The following is a 25,387-nucleotide window of genomic DNA, read 5'->3' on the forward strand; positions in this document are numbered from 1 at the left end:
CAGTAGCTGAAACATCAAACCCTGAACCCCCTGTCTCGCACACAAAAGACTAACAGATTGTCCACATGGAAAAACCCCAACAAGAACATCAGACACCAAATCCCCAACCCCTCCCTCACCCAAAAAATAACATATCGCCCACCCACCATTCGGCAACAAGAAAGAAGACACAGAAGACTGAAGGAGACTAATATAAACTACAGTCCACACCAAAGTCACATATGTCTTGGAATTTCAAAAACAACCTCCATCAGCATTGAGGGGAGTGACAGCTCGAACTCAGTCCTTCCATGGGAAGTGACTGCTGGCCCACAGTTCCCATGGAGAGCGACCACTTTCATTGACACTGGGTAGTATATAACTAGAAGTGATTTGTCTTGTGCTGTCAGTGTTGTAACTACTAAGCTCGATGCATAGGTAGTTCTGGAGCACAGGTTCAGTACTGCAACCAAGATACTTGTGCATCCTCCGTCTTTCTGCATTCAATAGACTCACACAGTAAATTGAGTTGGATGAAGACTGGCTTTCTTGCTAGGGATCTGAGGGAGTAGGCTGAGTTTGAATACTAACCCAGTACATCTGGTTGAACTTGCTGACTGCTTCAGCCTTTGCCTATCATATGCTAGGCCCTAACATTGTTGAGAGGAACATTCTTTAAGTAGCTACCTTCTTTTCAGATCAAGCACAGCTATAGTCAAATGGTGCAGCGTTTTGATTGACAAAAATTGTTAAAATTGGTTTATTATTGTCCCGCTGTTGCCTGTATGTTCTCCTCAGGACCATGTGGGTTTCCTCAGGGTGCTCCAGTTTCCTCCCACAGTCGAAAGACATACCGGTTAGCAGGTTAATTGGTCATTGTAAATTGTCCCGTGATTAGGCTAGGATTGAATCAGGGGTTGCTGGGTGCTGTGTGCTGTATCTCAAATAAATAAATAGATAGATAAATAAATGTGCTGAGGTGCGGTTAAACATTTATTTTGCATACCATTCACATGGATCAGTTTGTTGTAACAGTGCTTTGAGGTGGTACAAGATAACTTAGTAACAGGGTGCAGAATAAAATGGTACAGCTAGAGAAAGTGTAGTGCAGATAGATTATAGCTACTGAGTGGACATCAGGGGAAGTAGTTATAGGAATTTCTGTCCCTATAATTGAAACAAGGCAAGTGTGGTGCTTCCTTGTTAAGTGAATATTGTGCATTGCTGGGGGAGGATGGTGTGTTCAACACTGTCAAAAACAGAAGAAGAGTGCAGAAGGATCAGTTAACTTATGGTGCTAAACAGGATGTCCTTTGACTTGAAACCCATTTTGATGCAAGTGTTTAATTTCAAGAACTTGAAGAAACTCCCTTCCCTTTTTGAAGGCCGTGAATCTGGTTGACGTTCCTTGGAGAGCCTACCTTTATCTATCTATTTGGCTGCAGTTGACTTTGTGGCACACATTAACACTGTAGCTGTTAGCTTGTGCAAGTGCCGTTATTTTCTCTGGACTTTCCTCTGTTGGTCAATGTTTTTGCCTAGTGGTATTTGTCTGAGGAAACGTAATCCAAATTCCCAACCTCATTGGATCTGATCAAAAAAAGGAACACAGGTTGACTTATTCTCACCATTCCCCCTCCCAACCCCAACCACCCCATACCCACATGTAACCAAGCCAGTTCTAATGCCCAGACTGGGAAAGGCTCATCCAAGGTGGCATGGAACTGTGTCAACGTATTGATGCCAAATTCTGCTTTGGTTCATTTCAGTGGAGCTCAACTTGAAGAATTAATGTGATGTAAACAACCATGTTCCATCAGAGATTTCTCACAATCGAGTGAAACACCTTAAAATCAATACCAGTAATTTATTTATTTATTTAGAGATAGAGCATGGAACAGGCTCTTTTGGCCCCAACGAGCCACACCACCCAGCAACCTAACTAGTTAATCCTAGCCTAACCACAGGACAATTTACAGTGACCAATTAACTTATTAACCGCTATGTCTTTGGACTGTGTGAGGAATCCAGAGCACCCGGAGGAAACCCATGCATTCATGGGGAGGATGTACAAACTCCTCACAGAGGCGCTGAAATTGCGCTCCAAACTCAGAAGCCCCAAGCTGCAATAGTGTCCCGCTAGCTGTGACACTATGATGGCGCCCAAGAGCATGGATTCCATTGGTTGCTTTCATTGCTGCTGTCATTACACTCTGTGTGGGAGATGTTACTAAGGGAGATGAATTTGTATGTGTCACTTGACAATTCAGGAAGAAGGAGGCAACTTTTCTCTTTCTATTTGTGATCCATCCTTAAGATGCAGTTTGAAGTGCTAGCAATCTGGCTAAGCTCTTCGGCATCAGCCATTACAGCTAGTTAATGTGGATTGGTTTCAGAGGTTTTATCTCTTATTCAGAAGTGGTATTTATGTCTTTCTCAAAAGCATTCTGAATGTAGAATTGTCTTGTGTGACTCTAAGGTTGCTCTCCTTTCCAAGTCTGTGGTACATTGACAATTGTTAGAAGCCACCATATTAATGCCCAACACACAAAGCACTGGAGGAACTCAGCAGGTCAGGCAGCATCTATGAAGCCAGTTGACATTTTGGGACAGGACGGGGGTTCCCAACCTTTTTTATGCCATGGAGCCTTACCATTAACCAAGGGGTCCATGGACCCCAGTTAGGAAGTCCTGATCTAGATACTTTATCTATGTTGCTCCGGATTCCAGCATATACAATCTCATGTCTCCATATTAATGGTCAACTTGTTTTTGTTCCATCACAACTGTCAGATCACTGACACCTACAAAAAGAAAAGGAGAAAAAATATTGTTATTTATTCCCTGCTGGAAACCCCAGGAGCCAGATCGAGGATCAGCTTTATTCACCATGTACATTTACTCTAATAGGAATTTGCTGTGGTGTGCTGGTGCAACAAGCAACAAAAAAACATTCAGCAATTATATAAATACATAATTAGAAGTACCGATATAGAATTAAATGTGTATAAATACATAAATCCCAGCACATATTTACTGTGTAAACAGCATTATAAAAAGTGGTTTAAAATGTTTACAGTGCAGTAGTGTCTGAGGTAATAGAGAGTGCAGTAGTATCTATCCAACTAAAATGATTGATCAGATTAACTGTGGGAAGAAACTTTAAAGATGGTGTGAAGTTGTAAAATCAGTCAGGTCCATCATGGGCACGAGCCTCTATAGTATCCAAGACATCCTCGGAAAAGCAGCTCCCATCATCAAGTACCCTCATCACCCAGGACATGTCCTCTTCTCATTGTTACCATCAAGGAGGAGGTACAGAAGCCTGAAGGCACGCACTTAGCAATTCAGGAACAGCTTCTTCCCCTCTGCCATTTTATTTCTGAACAGACATTGAACTCGTGAACACTACCTCACTGCTACTTTTAATTTCTGTTTTTGTTCTACTTATCTTAATTATTTAATGTGTGTGTGTATATATATATATACTTTTATTCAGTTTTTTTCTGTACTTATCATGTATTGCATTGTACTGCTACCACAAAGTTATCAGAATTCATGACATATGCCGGTGATATTAAACCTGATTCTGAAGTTTTTGTTTTAATAATTGGGTTTTAATCTGACTCTATAACTGATAACAGTTGGTGCTTGTGGTGTTAGCTGAAACAATAGTACCACCTGGATCCATGATTGTGTATTAGTCTGATTTGTGCTAATTAATATTAATACCAAATTTAGTATGAATAAACCAACTTGAGTAATATTCATCATAAACTCACTAATATTTTTTAGACATTGTACGAGTTAACTTGGAATTGCATGCATTTATGAAGCTACCAATTTCAAAAACCTATTTGTAGAAAAGTAAGGATTTAGTGAAAGTAATATTGAAATTTGAGGGCTTCAAATATTTATCTAATCTTTGATTTTACAGTGTGATTGTGAAATTGAAACCCAATTTGTAATAAGTATGACAAAAATGTAACCTCTTTTGTTGTAGAACATAGGACATAGAAATTTACAGCACTTTACAGGCCCTTCGGCCCACAATGTTGTGCTATTTTGACATCCAAATGAACACTGAGTTACATTGTTTGAAAAATTAAGATCCCATTCATTCAACAGAGAATGAGCCTCCCTAGGAAAAAATGAAATGGCTGAAGAAGCAAATTAGGATTTACAAGGTGAAGCTGTGCTTCATCTACCCCAACCATTCTGTAGATTATGTAGAAATTTGGTAGTCCCTGACCCTTGATTTAAGACTGACACATAGTTTTGTATTTAACTCTACTCTTCATAGCTAATTTTACATGTGCTCACTTTACAAATGCTTTACAAACTATCACTGGACTTGATGAGTGGGGAACTTGCATTGTCACTAGCCTCATTTTAAAGGATCACCAATCAATCAACAGGGGTTGGGGGGGGGGGAATCAGGTTTTAAGGAATATATGGAATGACCAGTCTGTGACAATACTTCACTCACTATCTCCTCTTCTGAGCATACATGAAATAGCTAGTTTCCTTTTAAACTGGACTTGATTCAAACTTTGAAGTTCAGAGTATATTTATTTATTATCAAAGTACATATTTGCCACCATATACAACCCTGAGGTACATCTTCTCATGGGTATACTCAGCAAATCTATAGAGTAGTAACTAGCAGGCTCAATGGAAAATCACAGAAGACAACAAACTGTGCAAATGCAAGTATAAATAAATAGCAATAAATAGCGAGTACATGGGATAATGAGATAAAGAGTCCTTAAAGTGAGATAATTGGTTGTGGAAACATTTCAGTGATGGGGCAAGTGAAGGGTGTAGTTATCCCCTTTTACTCAAGAGCCTGATGGTGCTGCTGCTGAGTCTTGTGGTTAGACTCGTAGTCCTTGTATCAGACAGTGTGGAATGTTGAATTGTCAAAACTAGAGGAAATTAGTGAGCTGCAATGATAATCTGCTTCCAGTTTTGGTCACTAACCCTCTTCAGCACTCAAATCACATGCATCTCAGAGTAGATGCACGGGCATGGTCACACAACCTAAGCTAATGGCGGATTGGGTGTCTTAAGCTTGAAAGAAAGGAACAAAGAATATAAGAGAGGCAAGAGAACATTTAGGATTAGCATAAATTTCAATTTCAAACTTGAGTTTGGTCATTAATGAAGTAGAGCAATAATTCAACTGGGATGAAACCTGGTGCTGGAGTGCAGGTCTGATGGAGTGGTCAACAGACTGCCTGGGCTTTCTGGGTCACTATGGAAGGAAACAAACTGGGATTTCAGGCTTGTCCTTCTACAGAGTGAGACTGTGTTTCATCTCCCGGAGCCATCCTGTGGCTAATGTCAGAGGCTGATGGTAATCTCCGACCCCTGACTCAAAATTTCAGGTCCTGTACTGCTGCTGTGCGGGGCAGTACTTGGCCGACTATCATCACTTTCTTGTGGTTTACATACGTCGAAGCAGCATTTTTCTCAAGTGTCGTGCTGAAAGGAGGAGTGGGGAGAGAACTTGAACCCTCAAGGTTTATTTATAACAAAGTTGTAAAATCTCATTGTAGAGCTTATCAGAACGACAGACGGCTTTTGTTATTTCCTACATAGAAGCAGCTGGGCGGAAGCACTCGATCTGTTACCACTTCTGCAAAAAGTGAAGTTAGGAATGGAGAACTTTCTGAAAGTGGTGCATTGTAGCACTTACTGGCACTAACCATGTCTCTCCCTCTTCTCTGGCAGTATTGCAACTGAAGCTTCAGCAACGGCGGACGCGTGAAGAGCTGGCCAGCCAGGGAATCATGCCACGTAAGTACTAGCTGTTCATAGAGTCATAACAAGAGCTGGGGGCTGTTCTTTCCAATTTAAATTAAGTTTATGGTACCATTTTGACGCAGCGTGCTTGGTTGTAAAAGTGGTTGCATTTCGTTCTTCATCTTTGTTTTTTTTTCCGTCTGCTAAATGTTACTTCAGCACAGAGGTTGAACTACGCTGAACTGCATTGTCTTTCACTTTCCGTAAGCACGTGCAGTTTTGGCTTCCTAGGGTGTCTGCAGCACGGTAGAGTTGGTTTTGATAAAAGTGCAGATGTATGAAAGCAGAGAGTTGCTACCTTCACGGATGTTGTTGAGTGTGGGGACATTAATATTAAATTTAACGATTAACACAGAAGTCATTACCCCTTTTTCTGCAGCCTCAACCCCCTCCCCAAGCCCCGCCTTTTTAGAGATGGGCTTGTGACAGGTGACTGAGTCAGTTCTTCCTCCTTTAGCTTGCTTTGTCAGAGAGTAAGTCTCCCTGAGTTGGAGGACACGTACAAGCCGAATGGGCTTCTTATCCGGAATATATAAAGCATCACCTGAGACCAAGGCTAGTGATTCACTCTACAGCATTTGTGGTGTTGAGGATGCCATGGCATTATCGATTGTTTTACTGGAATTGTAAGATAAATTGCTGTTAACCGATAGCAACTGGTATGGTGGTGCTAATTGGAGCAACTGCAAAATGTCTACCAGTGCTGAGTACAGGTAAGCCTTGCACTTTTAGCCTGGTGCACTCTGCATGGTAGAAAGAACTTAGTGGTGTAAAGGACTTCAGTTTGGCCTGATGTTGTCAGCTAAAATAGATATATATATATATTTTTTTTTTTGCAGCCTTTCACTGGAAAAAGTATTTTTGAGCCTTAATGTCGAGATCAGGCTTGGGGATCCTAGGACTTGCCCTTTGTCCATTTCTGCCCATGTTCTGATCTGGAATGTAGGCATTTTCCATCGGGAAGAAGCTGTGCATCCCACATGAGGAGAACACAAACTCCACTTCTCCAGATTTTTTTTTTAAGAATTTGGCCCGGAAGCTCCTGAACTTGGGTCGAGTCGCCATGCCTGTGGTGCACCCAAGAGACTAATCATGAAAAACCGTAATTCCCTTCAGTAGAGTGTTGAAGCTTCATCGACGTTCTTCACAGGAATTAGTTGCACTTGCTTGGGAAGATATTTGATTAGCAGTGGTATTCTTAATCATGTTATATATCAAGAAAAACTGATGGGCAGAGTGGAAAGGAGAAGGCCGGGAGGTGGCCAGATAGGGTTTTGATCATTTAAATTTGAGTTTGAGACCACATTTCTGTTTTATGATTTCTAAAGTAAATAATTCAGGACGAATCTTTATGCCCAGTGTGAGTATGGAATGTGATTCATGCTAATGTTATGAGATAATTGAAGCAGATGGCATTGGTGAATTCAAGATGAGGCACTTTATGTCCACAGAAGAATGTAAGAATATGTAGATATTAAATGGGCGCATGTGAAGCATAAACAGTGACATTGCTGTGGGACAAATGGACTTTTTAAATACTACATAATTCTGTTTGGTTCCTCCCTTCCCACTCCTCGCTTGCAGAATTTTTTTCAAAGGAGAAAGAAAGAAATTAACTTTTGTACTCTGATCTGGAGCTGGCTCATCATACAAAAAGAGGCTGAGTGTACTCCCCCACCTTTGGCGTTGTGATGGAAACTGGAACCAATTGGATGCCATGCCTCAGATCCTTGTTGGAAAATTGATTTTAAGTGTTTTTATATTTTCTTCTAGAAAAGTGTGCATTGAATGAAATGAATATCCCCACTCACATCATTCCTTTCTGTACTCCTGGAATAGTTGGAAGATTCTCCCAATGACCTTCTGGATCCCCCACTTCCTCACCAAAGCCGAACGGTTAGGGTTAGTAAGCTGTGGGCTTATTACCAGAAGCATGGCGACACTTTCAGGCCTCCCCTAGCACAATCCTTGAACTGTTGGTGGCTGATGCAGAACAATGCAATGATCTTTCATCTTTAGATTCAGCAGTAGAATCCAGAGTGGGGTAAAATCATCCTTTCATTTCTGAAACCGAAAGATGGGTTGAGATTTTGAGCGCAAATTCCTGTCAGCTTGAGTGAACTGTGGCTTTCAGCTCCAAGCCAGCATTTGTGGCCCTGATCCCATCTTGTAGACTCGTGTCTGCCTCCTTGACTGGTTTAGGCGGGTGTTGATCCTGTGGAATTTTTCAAAGAACAGCAAGTTTCCCTTGGCGGAGTACTGTGCTTCTGGAAACAGATAAGCATCCTGTAGTGTATAGAATGGCTAATGAGCCTCCTTTTGGAGATGCAACAGGGTGGTAAATTGTCCATAAGACGCAGGAGCAGAATTAGGCCATTTGGCCATTGAGTCTGCTCTACCATTGCTACATGGCTCATTTATTATCCCTCTTAACCCCATTTTAAAACCTATCAACATCTGATTTAAATATACCCCATGATTTGGCCTCCACAGACATCTGTGACAATGAATTACACAGATTCACCGAGCTCTGGCTAAAGGAATTCCTCCTCATCTCCGCTCGATGGGAGCATCCTTGTAATCTGAGGCTGTGCCCTCTGGTCCTACACTCCCCAACTATTGTATCTTTAAGAGTGGTTTCTTGCCATAGGTTCAGACTGTTGCATCTGGTGATTGTGTATGTATAAACACAAGCACTCTGTTACAGTTACTAAACTGGAAAAGCCGAGGAGCAATTTAGACCAAAATACTTAGAGCCACTGCTGCCTAAAAACTTGAGCCAGCATTTCTACTGAATAATGCAGTTTTTCCTCTCTGCACTGTTACACCTCAGTATACAATGTGCCTTGCAAGTTGCTGTCAGAAGCAAGATGGGGCATAAAGTTGAATGCCAGTGGCTAGCATTGGTCAAGATGCCATATATCCAATGGATAAGGCAGAAGAGGTAAACAGTCCTAATGCTGTATTCCTGATGCTGGGCCCGGGTGCAGGGAGTGAAATCAAGAAAGAGCCAAAAGTAACTGCTCATTCCCCAAAATGCAACGTCATCAAAAGCCAATCCACCTCGTATTAAAATTACATCATGGTTTGTGACTTTGGAGTTTTGAACATAGAACAGTACAGCACAGGAACAGGCCCTTCAGCCCACAGTGTTTTGCTAAACCAGCTAAAAAGTAAATCAAAAGCCACTCAAACACGAATCCCTCCTATCTACATAATGCCCATATCCCTCCTTCCTCGCATCCATTGCCTGTCTGTCTCATAAAAGCCTCTAATGTATTTGCCTCTACCATCATACCAGGCAGCGTATTCCAGGCATCCACCACTTCGAGTAAAAGAACCTACCCCTCAGATCCCCTTTGAACCAACCCCCCTCGCACCCTCAGTGCATGCCCTCTGGTATTTGACATTTTAACTCTGGGAAACCGATAACTCCCTGTCTACTCTATGTCTGTCATAATCTTATAAACCTTTATCAGATCTTCCCTCAGCCTCCACCGCTCCAGAAAAAACGACCCAGGTTTATCCAGCCTCTCCTGATAGCACATGATCTGTGAACGGGGCAGCATCCTGTTAAGCCTCTCCTGCACCCTCTCCAAAGCCTCAACGTCCTTCCTATAGTGGGGTCTTTTTGCAAGCTTTAAGCTTTGGGATACTTTACACTGTCTCATTAGCAAACTAAAATGCTTAATTCTGAGTACAGATGGTCAAAATGAATGTTTAAAGCAGAAGTATTAACAGCAGACTATTCATTACAAGAGGTCAGCCTGCAGTTCTGCACGGTGGACACTAGCCATCTGATGTATGTATCCCCCACTGATTTAGCTGCTGGATTGCAGAACCATCGACTGCCCTCAGCTGTTAAAGGTAAATTTTATTTTCATTGTGTATTATAAACCTAAAATATAATGGCGCATATAGATTTGACAAAGATAAGCAAGGCTGACGAGTAATGTGGACGCTGCAAGCAATTATAACGCAGACGTCCATGCTAATGAGAAGGAATAAAGCACAAGAGTGGTTTGTCTGCAAGTTGTGCTTCTAGACTAAGGGAAATAAGTATTGGGAAAAAGAGATATACATTGACTAACTGGTTGAGAAACACCCCTTGCACAGAGATTGTTGTGCCAATGTTTTTCTTTGAACATCTATCTTTGGTAAGATTTCCCCTATCAAGAGAAAAGACCCTGGTGTTCAAACTGCTTTTTTTTTAAGAAAGCAGTTTCAATCTATTTTTGATTTTATGGGCTTTAGTTGTTAATGAAGCAAATTGGTTGGGCGTTAACCTGTGGTATCCTGAACTTTGTTGTACTCATTGAACACACTTATCTGCATGATTTTGTGCTGTGCCTCCGACTGCCGGGAAGCTGACGGTAACCCTCAGTGCAACCCTAATGCTGCTGAACCTCTGCTTCCTGGGGTGGATGTAAAAGATTTCATCACTTGGTTCCAGGCACAGCAGTGTGTTCTGATGTCTTTTTCCCCCCTTAGTAAACATAAGTCATAGTCATACTTTATTGATCCCGGGGGAAATTGGTTTTCGTTACAGTTGCACCATAAATAACAAATAGTAATAGAACCATAAACAGTTAAATAGAAAAGGAGTAATCAGGACATTTATACACTCAATGGCCACTTTGTTACATACGCCTGTACACCTGATGGCTAATCCAAATGTCTAATCAGCCAATCACATGACAGCAACTCAAAAGCATAAAAGCACAACAGATGTGGTCAAGAGGTTCACTTGTTCAGATTAAACATCAGATTGGGGAAGAAATGTGATCTAAGTAACTTTGACTGTGGAATGATTGTAGGTACCAGCTGGGGTGGTTTGAGTATCTTAGAAACTGCTGATCGTCTGGAAATTTCACACACAACAATCTCTAGGGTTTACAGAGAATGGTGCGAAAAACAAAAAATAACATCCAGCGAACGGCAGTTCTGTGGGTGAAAACATCTTGTTAATGAGAGAGGTCAGAGGAGAATGGCCAGACTGTTTCAAGCTTACAGGAGGGCGATAGTAACTCAGATAACCTCAAGTTACGACAGTGTTGTGTAGAAGAGCATCTCTGAACACATAAGATGTTGAACCTTGAAGTGGATGGACTACAGCAGCAGAAGACTACAAACGCTCAGTGGCCACTTTATTAGGTACAGAAGCTACCTAATAAAGTGGCCACTGAGACTATATCATTGGATATCCTTGCTGCTTGTGTGAATAGCAGTTTTCTTTGAATTCTAAAAGTAAATGTACTTAAAAAATTAAGAAATAAAAATAGAAAATCCTGGAACCATTCAGCAGATTGGGTACATTTTGTTGATGTGTCTCAGACCTGAAACTTTAACTCTTTTCTCAAGTGTTTCTAGCACGTTCTGTTTTGCTTTTAGATTTCCAGCATCTCAGTTTGCACTTTTAAAAATAATTGGTGGTAAAGTGGATTAGGACATACAAGGTTGTGAAATGATCATTGTAAGGTCAATTCATTCTTCCTCTTTCTCTCTGTCCTAAGAAAACTGACTTGGAGTGAAGCTTTGATACTCGTGCAGTAATTGATCTATTTACCCTTGGGTAGGAAAGGAAGATCCAGGGAGTGACCTTTCAGTCTCTGGCTAGCAACTGGTGGGATCGATCTGCCTGCCTTAATGAAATGGATTTGTGTTCATTGTTTCTGAGAATAGACAACACCTCTGAAGGGGTCCTGAAATTGAAGGATGTGCAATATGAAACTGAAAATACAGTATGTTGTGTGTTTGTACAGTTGGATACCAGGTCTGTGGCTACAGAAAGTCATTTTCCAAAAAACTTAACATCTGGGGGTATTGTCCCACTAAGATGTTTTTTATTTTAAAAAATCCCTTTCAAATAAAAGATCCCATGTTAAAAACCCTAAAATTCAGGGTAATGGTGGGAAAATACCTGATATTATAAGCATCTTTTGGTGACTGTTTATTGAAAGTTCACTAGCCAACCTATCATGAAAGTAACACATTGATTCATATTTAAGTTGCTATTGCAAATCATCTGTACTAGGAAACAGCCACTATGTAGGTTCTTCCCCAGTGGAGCATCCAGAGGAAACCCACGAGGTCATGGGGAGACTGAGAAACTTACAGAGGAAACCCATGCCAAAATGGGGAGAACGTACAAACACCTTTCAGACAGTGGTGGGAATTGAACCTGGGTCGTTGTATATGGGAGTCTGTTATAGGAGTCAAACTGAACACACTGGAGGCTGTGGCAGAACCAAAGACCCTATGGGAAATCCTAGCAACTCTGGACAGTGTTTCCCACCCTGTGCATGCCACCTTGGCTGAACAGAGGAGCACTTTTAGTAACAGACTAAGACAAGTGCACTGCTCCAAAGAGCGCGATATGAGGTCATTCTTACCCTCAGTCACTGGGCGCTATAATGAGTCAGCCTATAACCAGGGAAGTGATGACCCCCCCCCTCCTATTAGACTGTTTGAAGTAACTTATCTTTTATTCTTTCTTTCTTCTCTTCTAATATTTGTATATCTGTGCATTTGTAATGCTACTGTGACTCTGTAATTTCCTTTGGGATCAATAAAGTAGCTATCTATCTATCTATCTATCTATTAATGGTATGCTAACCACTACCCTAAATTATTTCCTCGAGCCTTTATCTGGCCTGTTTCACTGCGCTCTCAGATAGTCTTCTACTTGGGATATTGCAGGCTGAGGCTAAGATGCTTATAATAGAACGCACATTTAAAAGTGCTGCAGTTTCAATCCTCATGACAGAAGGCAATGTTTCAGCCTGCTTCTGCTGAGCACCCACAATTTTCATTTAGTTAACAGAACTGGGTGGGTGTAATGCATACTGAGAAATCCTTGTGTGCATTCCCAAAGATCTGCTGATCTCAACTTTAGTCTTTTGGCAGAGGTTTGTGTGTCAGAGATTACTTTAGGGCACTGTGGGTGCTCCCCTACACCTGCCCCTGTTCGCTGTCCCAAACACTCTTTAGAAACAGAAACATAGAAAAACATACAGCACAATACAGGCCCTTCAGCCCACAAAGCTGTGCCGAGCATGTCCCTACCTTAGAACTACCTAGGCTTTACCCATAGCCCTCTATTTTTCTAAGCTCCATGTAGTCATCCAGGAGTCTCTTAAAAGACCCTATCGTTTCTGCCTCCGCACCGCCGTCGGCAGCCCATTCCACACACTCACCACTCTCTGCGTAAAAAAAATCCCTGACATCTCCTCTGTACCTACTTCCAAGCACCTTAAAACTATGCCTTCTCGTGCTAGCCAATTCAGCCCTGGGGAAAAACCTCTTTTGATTATCCACATGATCAATGTCTCTCATTATCTTGTACACCTCTATCAAGTCACCTCTCATTCTCCGTTGCTCCAAGGAGAAAAGGCCGAGTTCACTCAACCTATTCTCATAAGGCATGCTCTCCAATCCAGGCAACATCCTTATAAATTTCCTCTGCACCCTTTTTATGGTTTCCATATCCTTCCTATAGTGAGGCGAACAGAATTGGGCACAGTATTGCAAGTGGGGTCTGACCAGGGCCCTACATAGCTGCAACATTACCTCTCTCATTACCTCTTTGTATTCAGGCAGTCTGCTAATTTTTGTATACTAGGTTTACCATGAAAGGTTTGGGTGTGAGATGATGTACCAAAATGATGCAAATTGGCCTTAACCAAGAATGGAAAAAAATGAGGGAAGGGATAGTTGTCATCTGATAATTGTCATATTAATGCAGAAGTAGTTGAAGTTTAAATATCTGAACAGATAATGACAATAGCCAGCTGGTGGTGTAATGGCTTCCGCACTGGACTTTGAGATGAGTGGTTCCAGGTTCGAATCCGGCCGGCTCCCTGCATGCTTTCCATCTGTGCTGGGTGAGTGCCGAGCTAGCAACTGTAAATAAATGTGAAAAATGCTAAAGAAACAGCAAGGTTGCCACCCAATGCACCATAAGGTTCATAAAGGAACAAGAATAGTGACAAGACATTTCATACCAAAAGCACTACTTGGACAATTGTGCTGCCAAGAACCAGTTATACCTTGTCCAATTTCCCAGCCACAGAGCAGAAGATAATGTGAAATAATCTACTTGGATTGAAGTTGCAAATAAATTATATGCACGCAGGCATTCAGACATAATCGATTAAAGCAATGACTTGAATGAGGAAGTAGTTCAAGCTATTTCATTGCCGGTAAGATCAATAGAATACCCATTTAGATCCTTCCACTGCATCAACAGTTCTGGGGAAAGTTTGATAAGCAGTGATATCCATGTGCATCAGGGGCATAAAGTGAGGTTGCAAAATATAATCTGTGTTACCTTACATTTAGAAGGTTGTATGTTGATCTAATTGTATTCAATATGATACAGGTTAACAACAGAGCAGACACTCTCTCTGCTATAGATATCCCTCTGTTTATGAAAGAAAGATATCTATACCAGAGGAAGCATTCCAGCATTCCTGGAAAATATTTTACATGAATTATGAATATTTTGAAGTCATGTACTGCTTTGGGCAGACTGGTATATTTTGTAATTCTGTGTAATTTGTTATGGCAAAAAATGGATTTGTAATTTATTCTTTGCTATATCTGAAAGAGTCTGTAGTGTTATAATGAGAATTCACAATGGTACACTTGTAAATGGAGGAATCCTCACTTAGGTGGCACCATTTTTAAGTAGAAGGACCAGTAGTCCCCAGTTTATGACAGGGTTTCATTGCTGAGAATCGTTCATGACTTGAACTGTTTGCAAGTCAGAAATGACTTATGGGAGAGGAGCGGAGAAACAGCTTGATGGAAAAGCAAGTGGGCATGGGAAGAGCATCTGCTAGCTGGCCTCAATAATTCAGCAAGTGCATGAGTTTGTTCATTGTTCCCAGCTTTGCTTTGCTCAACCAGCCTCTGATAGTTGTGATTCTGGGAATGGGGAGAAAAGACAGGTGGAAATGGCCCGTTTCCACCCAACAGACCGTACCTACAGCCCTAGAGAAGCCAGCAAAACCATCCCAATGATATGTATGAGATGGTGTTTGTAACTTGGAGAGGACTTATAGTGTTCAGTAGTGAAACTGGGAACCATATTTTCACCATATTAGAATTCTGAAAAGGTGTAAAATGCAAAAAAATGTTTTTTTTCAAAATACTCCTTGCAGGATTATTGAATTTTTTTATTTATTTGTTGAGATACAGCATGGAATAGGCCCTTCCCGCCCTTCGAGCCGCACCATCCAGCAGACCGACTGATTTAATCCTGACCTAATCACAAGACAATTTACTATGACCAATTAACCTACCAATCGGTTCATCTTTGGACTGTGTGAGGAAACCGGAGCACCCAGAGGAAACCCATGTGATCACAGGGAGTACGTACAGGTTCCTTACTAAGCAGCAGCAGGAATTCAAGAGATAAATAGTTTTGCTCCTGATTGTAGAGCTTAACACATTGAAGACTGGCTCCAGTAATTCTAGTCTACCTAGTAGAATTGTTGAATTAGAGGTAAAACTGCCCTTCAAGAGTTAAAGACCAGAAGTTTAGAGAGAGGAGGGAATCAGTTTTAAAATATTTCAAGTAATTGAAGTAAGTGTCATTGATTGGTTGCAACAGTCCAATCATCTCTCCATGAAAACCAATGTGACCAGAATAATTGAGGAAGTTCAACTGGAGGGTATTGTTAATGTTCTGAACGCTTACAAGAGACAGCATTGTAATCTTTTAGCTTGCCATATTTTGTGGTATTAATAGTTTGACTTGGTTCTCACAAGACAAGTTTTACAAGAAATTTGGACTACTGCTGCTTGGAAGTTTGCTAGCCTGCTAGGATTCCCCATTTCCTCATGAAATTAAATATTAGTGTCTGGACAGCATTTCAAGAAACTAGAACAATTGTGGGGGCATTAATCAGGTGGATAAACATAACTTTAAAACTTTGAAGATGAGCATTTGCTGACTTAATTAGAAACCCTCGCTAGTCTTTGGGGCATTAATAGTCCACCTCTGAAGTTGGTCACTGCAGTCACAAGTTTGGAAGTAGGAGGATCCCATTGATGGGGTGGATATTTCTGAGTAGGTAGATTTGATGGAGTGCTATTCCACCAAAATTGTTACTCCGTGCACAATCTAACATTAGGGAAGGAACTAAAGACCACTTGTCCTTTGTTTATAATAAAACCTATCTTATTTCCCCCTGGTAAAAGTTGATGTATTTTTGAGAATCTCTTTTGGACACATTTGTACTCGTTGTAGCTTCTGCAACTGGATTAAGTTGTTTCAAATTTTATTTGGGATGTATTTTTCATCACCTTGCAACCCTTTCACTGCTGCTGTGGTGGAGGAATGAGGACTTTCACTGGCTCTGGTATGTATTAACGTTTCATAAAAAGGGAGCCTTTTCTGGTTGGCAGCCAGTGACTAGAGCTGTTCCACAGGGGTCTGTGCCGGCACTGCTTTTTTTTACATTATATGTCAATGACTTTGATGACAGAATTGATCGCTTTGTGGCCAGGTTTGTGGACGATAGGAAGATAGGTGGAGGGGCAGTTAGTTTTCAGGAAGTAGAGATGCTACAGAAAGACTTAGACTAATTAGGAGAAAGGGCAAAGAAGTGGCAGCTGGAATACAGCAAAGTGTATGGTCATGCACTTTGGTAGAAGAAATAAAAGGGTAGACTATTTTCTAAATGGAGAGAAAATTCAAAGATATGAGGAATAACAAGGGGACTTGGGAATCTTCGTGCATGATTCCCCAAAGGTTCATTTGCAGGTTGAGTCAGTGGTGAGGAAGACAAATGCAATGTTAGCATTAATTTCAAGAGGACGAGAATATAAAAGCTCGGATGTAATGTTGAGGCTTTATAAAGCTCTGTTGAGGCCTCACTTGGAGTATTGTGTGCAGTTTTGGGCCCCTTATCTAAGAAAGGATGTGCTGACATTGGAGAGGGTTCAAAAGAGATTCATGAAAGTGATTCCGAGATTGAAAGGCTTATCGTGTGAGGAGCAATTGATGCCTCTGGGCCTCTACTGACTAGAGTTCAGAAAAATAAGTGGTAACCTCACTGAAACCAATTGAATGTCGAAAGGCCTCGAAAGAGTAGATGTGGAGAGGATTTTTTCTATAGTGGAGGAGTCTAAGACCAGAGGACACAGTCGAAGAATACAGAGGCATCCTTTTAGAACGGAGATGAGGAGGAATTTCTTTAGCCAAAGAGTGGTGAATCTGTGGAATTCGTTGGCACAGGCAGCTGTGGAAGCCAAGTCACTGGGTATTTTTAAGGCAGAGGTTGATAGATTCTTGATTAGTCAGGGCTTGAAGTGATATGGGGAGAAGACAGAAAATTGGGGCAGAGAGGGAAAATGGATCAGCCATAATTAAATGGCAGAGCAGACTTGATGGGCCAGGTAGCCTAACTTTGCTGCTGTATCTTATGACAGTGCAAAGAAAGGGGTATGCAATTCATATGCCATCATAAGTCAACACAGGATTTTACAGGCTCATTCTTAGTGATCTAGAATATAAGTCAGTTGATAAATCAAAATCTTTCCAGACTTATGTTGAGTGGAATCTGCATCGGGTATGTTCAATGAATTTGGTCTCATACTGTTCAGATTAGTCTTCAGCGTCTCGTTTTCTGTCTTTTATTAATGGTGGATTAGCTCTGGAAAGTGAGAATGGCCTTGTAATATGGACGCTTACATCCTGTTTCAAGCTAGCTGCGTTCTTGTGCTGCTTCCTTATCAGATGGATATTTTGTGCAGTTTCCTGTATGCTCGTACAAGAACCTAAATTACAACAGCCTGTTTGAGGAAGGCCAAACGAAAAGGAATATGCAGATAGGGCCAAGGTTTACAATTGCATTGCATGAATGTGTTTGTTATATTGCTAATCACCTCAAGAGTCCTTTTGAGTATAAATGGAAATGGAACACTGGGCTTAATCCTCATAGAGGGATTAGAAGTGGAGAGAGTGAGAGGGTGTCAATATCTGTGAGGACCTAAACTGGTCTCAACATATCGATGCAGCTACACAGAAGACAAGACAGCAGCTATATTCCTTTAGGAGTTTGAGGGGCTTTGGTTTGTCATCTAAAATACTCGAAAACTTTTACAGATGTACCATGGAGAGCATTCTGACTGGCTGCATCACCATCTGGTATGAGGAGGCTACTGCACAGGATTGCCTCCGTAGTATCCAAGACATCTTCGAGGAGCGGTGCCTCAGAAAGGCAGTGTCCATTATTAAAGACCCCACATCACACAGGCCATACCCTCTTCTCATTGCTACCATCAGGAAGGAGGTACAGAAGTCTGAAAGCACATACTCAGCGATTCAGGAACAGCTTCTTCCCCTCTGCCATCCGATTTCTGAATGGACTTTGAACCCTTGGGCACTACCTCACTTTTCTTTTATTATTTCTGTTTTTGCACTACTATTTTTAATTTAACTATTCATTAATCATACATTCTTGCTGTAATTCATTTATGTATTTATTTTTCTATATTAATCATGTATTGCATTGTACTGCTGCCGTTGTTAACAAATTTCACGACATAAGCTGGTGATATTGAACCTGATTCTGATTCTCATGTTAATTGGGAGGTGACATTTCTCCTGACAGGCATTGCAAGTAATCTGGATTGTAAAATTGACTTGCCCTGCAGAAACAATTGTACACCACTCCATTAGAGCAAAGTATCCCATGAGGTGGTCTGCTGCTGTCCCCTCTGGAGCCTTCCATTGTTTCTCACCAGAGAAAGTTTTCAGACTGTTTTCGTCTGCAGCAACTTTTTGTCCCTGATGTATGGAGTGAAGTGCAACAGCGTCTATTTTTAGACTTAAACCATTACGTGTCTTGGGCAGAGAGTTTGCACTTTATCAAATGAGACATGCGCTGAAGTAGGAGAGTGAAGACCTAAAATAGCCAGCTTCAGATCGAAAAGCAGAAACTGTCCAAAAATGGCTGGGACCCAGTAGCCACGGGGCGGTGGGGGGTTGTTGTTGGTGGTTGTAGTGAGGAGATACAGTTCATGTAGGTCATATTTGGACGCTAGTAATAGGCAGCATCAGAATCGGAAATAATTGTATTTTAACGTAACAAGGAATAATAAGTGATGCGCAGTTTTCTATTAAGTAGGTTGTAACTAAGGTTTGAACCTCCGGATTTTCCATTTGTGGACCTCATCTCTGCAGTTAACACTGCTGTGTCTATGTCTATAAAATCTTCAAGTACTGTTGCGGGTTGCAAAGGAAGGTCATAACTCGAAGTGGACGTCAGCCATTAATTTAGCTTCCAATATGTTATTGGTGAGCTCGCAGTTGGGCTGGGTTTTGAATCGGTTTGCTTTTCAGTTTTACTTTAAAATGATCCTTTGTTGTACTTAAGTATCATATGATTAAAGTGCGACTTGGAAGCACACAATCCATCAATAACTAAGTCCCTGAAGTATATAGAATTCCTGGCTTGCATTATACACAGCGTTCCTTGGCTGGCATTTCGCTCTGGAAGTCATGATGACTGCATAGGTTTGGTATTGGCTTTGTAGGGATTGGTATCCCTGAGAATGAAAGCATGGCATGAAGTTACACACTTCAGCCTAGTTAAGGAAAATACCTAGCAGGTCAGGTAGTATCTGTGGGGGGGAAGAGAGAAACAAAGTTTTTAACTGACATCCTATCTCGAGGATTGTCCAGTTTCTGATGCAAGCTGGAGAGGCTGGTTGTCCAAGGTTGTTGAATTTGCTGTTTAGTCTTAAGGGCTGTACATGCCTGGTTGGTGTTCCTCAAGCCCAAGCGTTGTAATAGTGCTGTTGGTCTAATGGCAGTTTCCTCCAGGTGCTCCGGTTTCTTCCCACATTGCAAAGACACAGTTAAGGTTAGTGAGTTGTGAGCATGCTTTGTTGGCACCAGACGTGTAGCAACAATTGTAGAGTGCCCAGCACAATCCTTGCTGATTTGATTTGATGCATGTGTTTCGATGTATGGTGATTTACAGTAACAGGTGACTGAACTCAAGGCTACTCCTGGACTGACTGTCAGAAATGGTTATTTCTCTCTAGATTGCTAATAGTCAAGGCCCATGAATACAGATAGAGTTGACAAATCGTGATTGCTACAGGCTTGGGTTTTGGGAAACTTGATGATCACAAAAAGAGGGAAGCAACTTTTTATGTCTAAAATGTCTTTCTCTCTTTGTCAGCCGCTGAGTCCTCTCAATTTCAATAAGATCTTCTGCCATTCTTCTAAAGTTCTGTGAATACAAGTCTAGTCAATCTAATCTAATGTGCAGGAAGTTGCAATTTGGTGGAACAGCCCTCCATCAAACTCAAGAGTAAACTCCAGCTACCTACTCAAAAATATCCACCCCACCAATGGGATCCTCCTACTTCCAAACTTGTTTCTACAGTCAACATACATCAAAGTTGCTGGTGAACGCAGCAGGCCAAGCAGCATCTATAGGAAGAGGCGCAGTCGACGTTTCAGGCCGAGACCCTTCGTCAGGACTAACGAAGGGTCTCGGCCTGAAACGTCGACTGCGCCTCTTCCTATAGATGCTGCTTGGCCTGCTGCGTTCACCAGCAACTTTGATGTATGTTGCTTGAACTTCCAGCATCTGCAGAATTCCTGTTGTTTTTGTTTCTACAGTGACCGCCTTCAGAGGTGGACTACTAATGCCCCTAAGACTAGTCAGGTTTTCAACATTCGGGTTTGTAATTAAGTCAGCAAATCTAATCTCTCTCCAACCTACTGTCCTGCTCTCCCAGAAATCAATATGAACCCTTGAACTCCTTTTTTCTGGCAGATATGTACTTTCTTGAGTAAGGAGCCTATAATTGTACCCAGTTCCGGGTGTCATTTCACCAAGGACCTATATAATTATAGCTAGATGAAGGGTCTCAACTGGTAACATTGACTGGCCATTTCCCTCTCCAGATTTTGCCTGACCCACTGAATTCTGGTGATTTTTCCTCCTACATTCCAACATCTGCAGTCTTTCCTATCTCCATCTTAATTGTTTTTAGACTTCCTTGTTCCTGTACGCAAAACCTCTTGAATTAAAGACTAAAGTCCACACAAGATTATTAATCCTTTCTCATTGTACATTGTCCAATTTAGTCTGTCTACTTGTTCTGTTTGCTACACTTAAAATGAAGGAGTTCACAGTTGTCAGTACACCACAAGACCTAGGTGACATAACTAGTCATTTTGAGCCAGACAGTGTTCACACCACAAGTGCCAGGTAGTTGTCTTCAAAAGTAAGTCTAGTCTTGTACCTTCAATATTCTCAGTGTTACCCCAAGCTGAGTCCAACATCCCCATCCTGAGGAGTGATGGGAAATGGTAAGAAATAACCATATTTCACCTGAACTGCCTCAACTACAAGAATAGGCGTTGCCAGTGTTTCCGGTGGTGAGGGTATCATCCTATGACTCCAGCTCTCCCCCCCCCCCCAGACTTTCCCGCAATCTCAGAATGCCTGTTGGAAGTAAGATGGAATTGCATGGATGAGTGCAACTCCAACAATGCTGTACAATCTCAGCCCCATTCAGGACATATCAGCCTGTTTTAATTGACATCTCATCTGCCTTCCTAAATATTAATCCCCTCCGGACTGTGTAATACTTAGAAAATGCACTGCAGCTTTTTGTCTCGGTGACTGTGACAGGGCCACTCAAATACCTTTGCCTCCTAGACAAACATGGAAGCCTCTTCAAAGTTCAAACTAAATTTATTATCAACATACCGATATATGTCATCATATCAGAATCAGGTTTAATAGTATGTCGTGAAATTAGTTAACTTTACGGCAGCAGTACAATGAAATGCGTGATTAATAACTATAGAGAAAAAAAACTGAATTAGGTAGATAGGTAGGTACTTTATTGATCCCAAAGGAAATTACTGTATCACAGTAGCATTACAAGTGCACAGATATATAAATATTAGAAGAGAAGTAGAAAGAATAAAAAATGATTTACTTTGAACAGTCTAACAGGAGGGGTTCATCACTATGCCGGCTATAGGTTGACTCATTATAGAGTCTAATTGCCCAGGGTAAGAATAATCTCATATAGTGGTCTTTAGAGCAGCGCAACTGTCTTAGTCATTACTACAAGTACCCCTCTTTTCAGCCAAGGTGGCCTGCAGAGAGGGTGAGAAACATTGTTCAGAATTGCCAGGATTTTCCATAGGGTTCTTTGTTCCACCATAGCCTTCAGTGTGTCCAGTTTGACTCCTATAACTGAGCCTGCCTTTCTAATCAGTTTATTGAGCCTGTTGTCATCACCCTTGTTGATGCCATTGCCCCAGCAAACCACTGCACTGAAGATTGTACTGGTGACAAAAGACTGGCAGAACATGTGAAGGAGGCCTGCATATTCCAAAGGACCTCAGTCTCCTCAGGAAGCAGAGGCGACGCTGGCCCTTCTTGTACACAGTCTCTGTGTTGGTGCTCCACTCAAGTCGGTCATTTTATATATACATAGTTAAGTTAAAATGTGTGTTCGTCCATTGTCAATGTCGATGAGGACCTCGACACCATTATTGATGGTGTCGAGACTAGCGCATGACTTGGATTTAAGTGAGGGAGAGTTGTGCAGCGTCAGCCTCACTCTCTCTTCCCAATTCCCATTCGGATCCAGTGGCAAGCCAGAGTTTAGACGGCTTAAGTTAAAATAAGTAGTGCAAAAAAACAATAAAAAAGTGGTGAGGTGGTGTTCATGGGTTCAATGTCTATTTAGAAATCAGGTAACAGGGGGGAAGAAACTGTTCCAGAATCACTGAGTGTGTGCCTTCTTTATAAGTATAAAGTGAGTAGAGCAGGGGTTAAGTACAAATCTTGTAGTGCACCTGTGCTGATGCTGATTGTGAGGAGATGTTGCTTCATGACCAATCTCTCAAAGCTCTTCATCACAGTGTATGTAAGAAGGATAGTCATTGAAACTGGTTACCATGTTCTTCTTGAGCTTGAAGTCTTTTTGAAGCAGTTTGGTACCTCAAACTGCTGAAGAGAGAGGTTAACAATGTCAATAAACACTCCAGCCACTTGATTAGCACAGATCTTCATTATTTGGCTAGGTACACTGTCTGGGCCAGATCCTTTCTGTCAGTTTACTGTCTGAAGAGTTCTTTCATGTTGGCTTCAGAAACAGAAATCACAGGGTCGTCGGGAGCTCTGGTAGTCTGTGAAAGTGCCACCCTATTCTGTCAGTCAAAGCAAGCATAAAAGACATTGAGCACATCGGGAGCAAAGTGTTGTCACATGTGTTGCTTGTAAGATGACTTTCTGGAGGTCACACCTGGGCCTCTTCCTTGGATCGCGTGTCCTGAACACCACCAATCTAGCCCTCAGAAGATTGTGGTTCATCTAGGGGCTCTAGTTGAGGAAGACTTGGAAAGCTTTTATGGGGACGTGCTTGTCCACAAGTGTCTTTGTAAAGTCCATGACAGGTGTGGCATATTCATTCAGGTCATCTGAGTCCTTGACCATGGCCCAATCCTGTAGCTGCTCCTCTGCTTTCTGTAAACACCTCTTTGTTGTCCTGTAGTTTTCCCTCCAAGTTGCACACTTTTCTGGCATGCAGATATACCCTTGTTCCTTCACCTTTGCTGGACCTAATCTGAGACAACCTTCTCAGTATTACTGTGGAATACCTTCACTAGAAGGATTGTTACATTTCAAAATTACAGCCCACCACAGTTGTGGACAATAATTGCTAATCATACTGGCAACAGAGTGGTGGGGTGGAGATCCGTCTCTACCAAAGGAGGTGTAAGGTGTTCCTTCCCTCCGCTAGCCTGCAGGTCGCCCTTGGGCAAGGTATAGTACCTGTTTAGCCCCCCCCCACCCCCGATCAGGGCCATGGGAGCAGTTTGTGGGTGGCCATATGAGCGGCTGGTGCAGATCACAAGTCCTGGTTAGGCAACCACTGACCCCAGGCAGACAATCTCTGAAGAGATGGCTGGGGTTACCCATCTTGTAAAGACAATGAAGAAGGCTTTCTGTAGAAAAATTTGCCAAGAACAGTCTTGGTCATGGAGACCGTGATCGTCCATGTCATACAACACAACACATAATGATGATGATGATAATAGTTTGAAGGAAAGACTGGGGTAAGATCTCCTCCACTGTTTGGAGGTTAGGGAGGGAAAATATCAATTGGGAATAAAATACCCTGTAGAGTCTTGATTTCATTTACCCAAATATACGGAAGAGGAAGCACATTAGGATAGCATATTGTACTGAACAAATGATTATGAAGTTTCCGGCCGGCACTGTAGTACTAGTTAAAGCTAAAGAAGGCAGTGGAGAGAAGTTTAAAGTCAGAGGATGACGGGTAATAATTTGATCTTTCCTCCAGACCTAAGATTTTTTTGTGGAAGCAGATTTCAAGGATTTCAGAATTTTAGAATTTGATTCTGAGATCTTTTAATGCAACTGGTGTAAAAACAAAGCCAAGTCTGTAAATCACATTGAAAGATAATGTGAAAGAAGATGAGTAATCAAATGTTTATTGTTGAAAATTTACTGGGAGTGGCTGCTAATGTGGCAGCAGGGTGGAGCAGCTGATACAGCTGCTGCCTCTTAGCTCTGGCAACCTGGGTTTAATTCTGATCTCCAATGTTGTCTGTGTGCACTTTGCACACAATGCCAGAGACCACAAGGGTACTCCACCTGCCAAGAACTTCTCAGTCGGTAGATTAATTGGCTGCTGGTGAGGGTGGATGATATCATCTTGGAGAAGTTAATGAGCTTGTGGCAAGGACAGTTTACCAGAAAAATTAGTGGGGAGAATTGGGTTGTTCTTTTGGTCTGGTACACTTCAGGTTGATTGATCTCATTCAGCTAAGAGTATGCAGGATCAAAAGAACAGCACCATTCTCCCTCTGATGTTTCTGGTAAGCTTCCCTTGCCGTAAAAAAGGGGAAAGGTGTTGATGATTCTTGAGAAATTAGAGTCTCCTAGCTGAAGATCATGTGGCATTGCTTCAGGATGTGGTTGTGGCCATTGAGGACAAAGATGAAAAATGTTCTTTATGCAATGCATGGTAAATGTTTGAATTCTTTACCTTAAGAAAGTTTTAGATAGTAAGTTGTCAAGTAAGTTAAAGATTGAGGTGGACCTTTAGACACAAGAGAGAATCGGTCATGATACAGTTTGAGCAGTAAATGGATCTCATATTTAAGAGGTGTATTCCTCCCTGATAGCTTCCAACTTGGATGCCAGGAACTTCACAATTTCTTTAATGGATGGTAACCACTCCGCTGTGTCTACAAATCAGATAGCAGAATTGAAGATAACTTTTCTTCTAGACTTCAAGAAGGACAACTGAGAAATTGACCTTGATTGTAGGGTCTTTATTGGCCAGAATGCTAAGGAATGAGAACAAAAGAATGAAGAACCTAGGTAGACCAACTGACCATCTTGAACCTGCTCAGCCATCCATTGGAATCATGGCTGATCATCTTCTTGGTGCCATTTTCCTGCACCTCAAATCCCTTGATCCCTTTATCAGAAATCTTTCTCTTTCTTTTCAGTGAACTCATTGACCAAGCCTCCATGGCCTTTCAGGGTAGAAAGTTCAAAAGGCTCGTCAC

General features: G+C 41.7%; 1 protein-coding gene across 12 annotated transcripts in view; it reads left to right on the forward strand.

Moving 5' to 3' along the window:
* LOC134354039 (myocardin-related transcription factor A-like) overlaps positions 1-25,387 on the forward strand; it is a 238,553-nt gene that overhangs the window by 141,765 nt on the left and 71,401 nt on the right. For 7 of the 12 annotated variants that reach the window (XM_063062719.1, XM_063062725.1, XM_063062722.1 and 4 more), the window contains 2 exons: positions 5,716-5,781; positions 9,547-9,654. In XM_063062719.1, the coding sequence (XP_062918789.1) occupies positions 5,716-5,781; positions 9,547-9,654 (174 nt within the window). The other 5 variants (XM_063062723.1, XM_063062726.1, XM_063062724.1 and 2 more) reach the window with 3 other exon arrangements.

This window comes from Mobula hypostoma, chromosome 11, assembly GCF_963921235.1.
Source record: "Mobula hypostoma chromosome 11, sMobHyp1.1, whole genome shotgun sequence".
NCBI lineage: Eukaryota > Metazoa > Chordata > Chondrichthyes > Myliobatiformes > Myliobatidae > Mobula > Mobula hypostoma.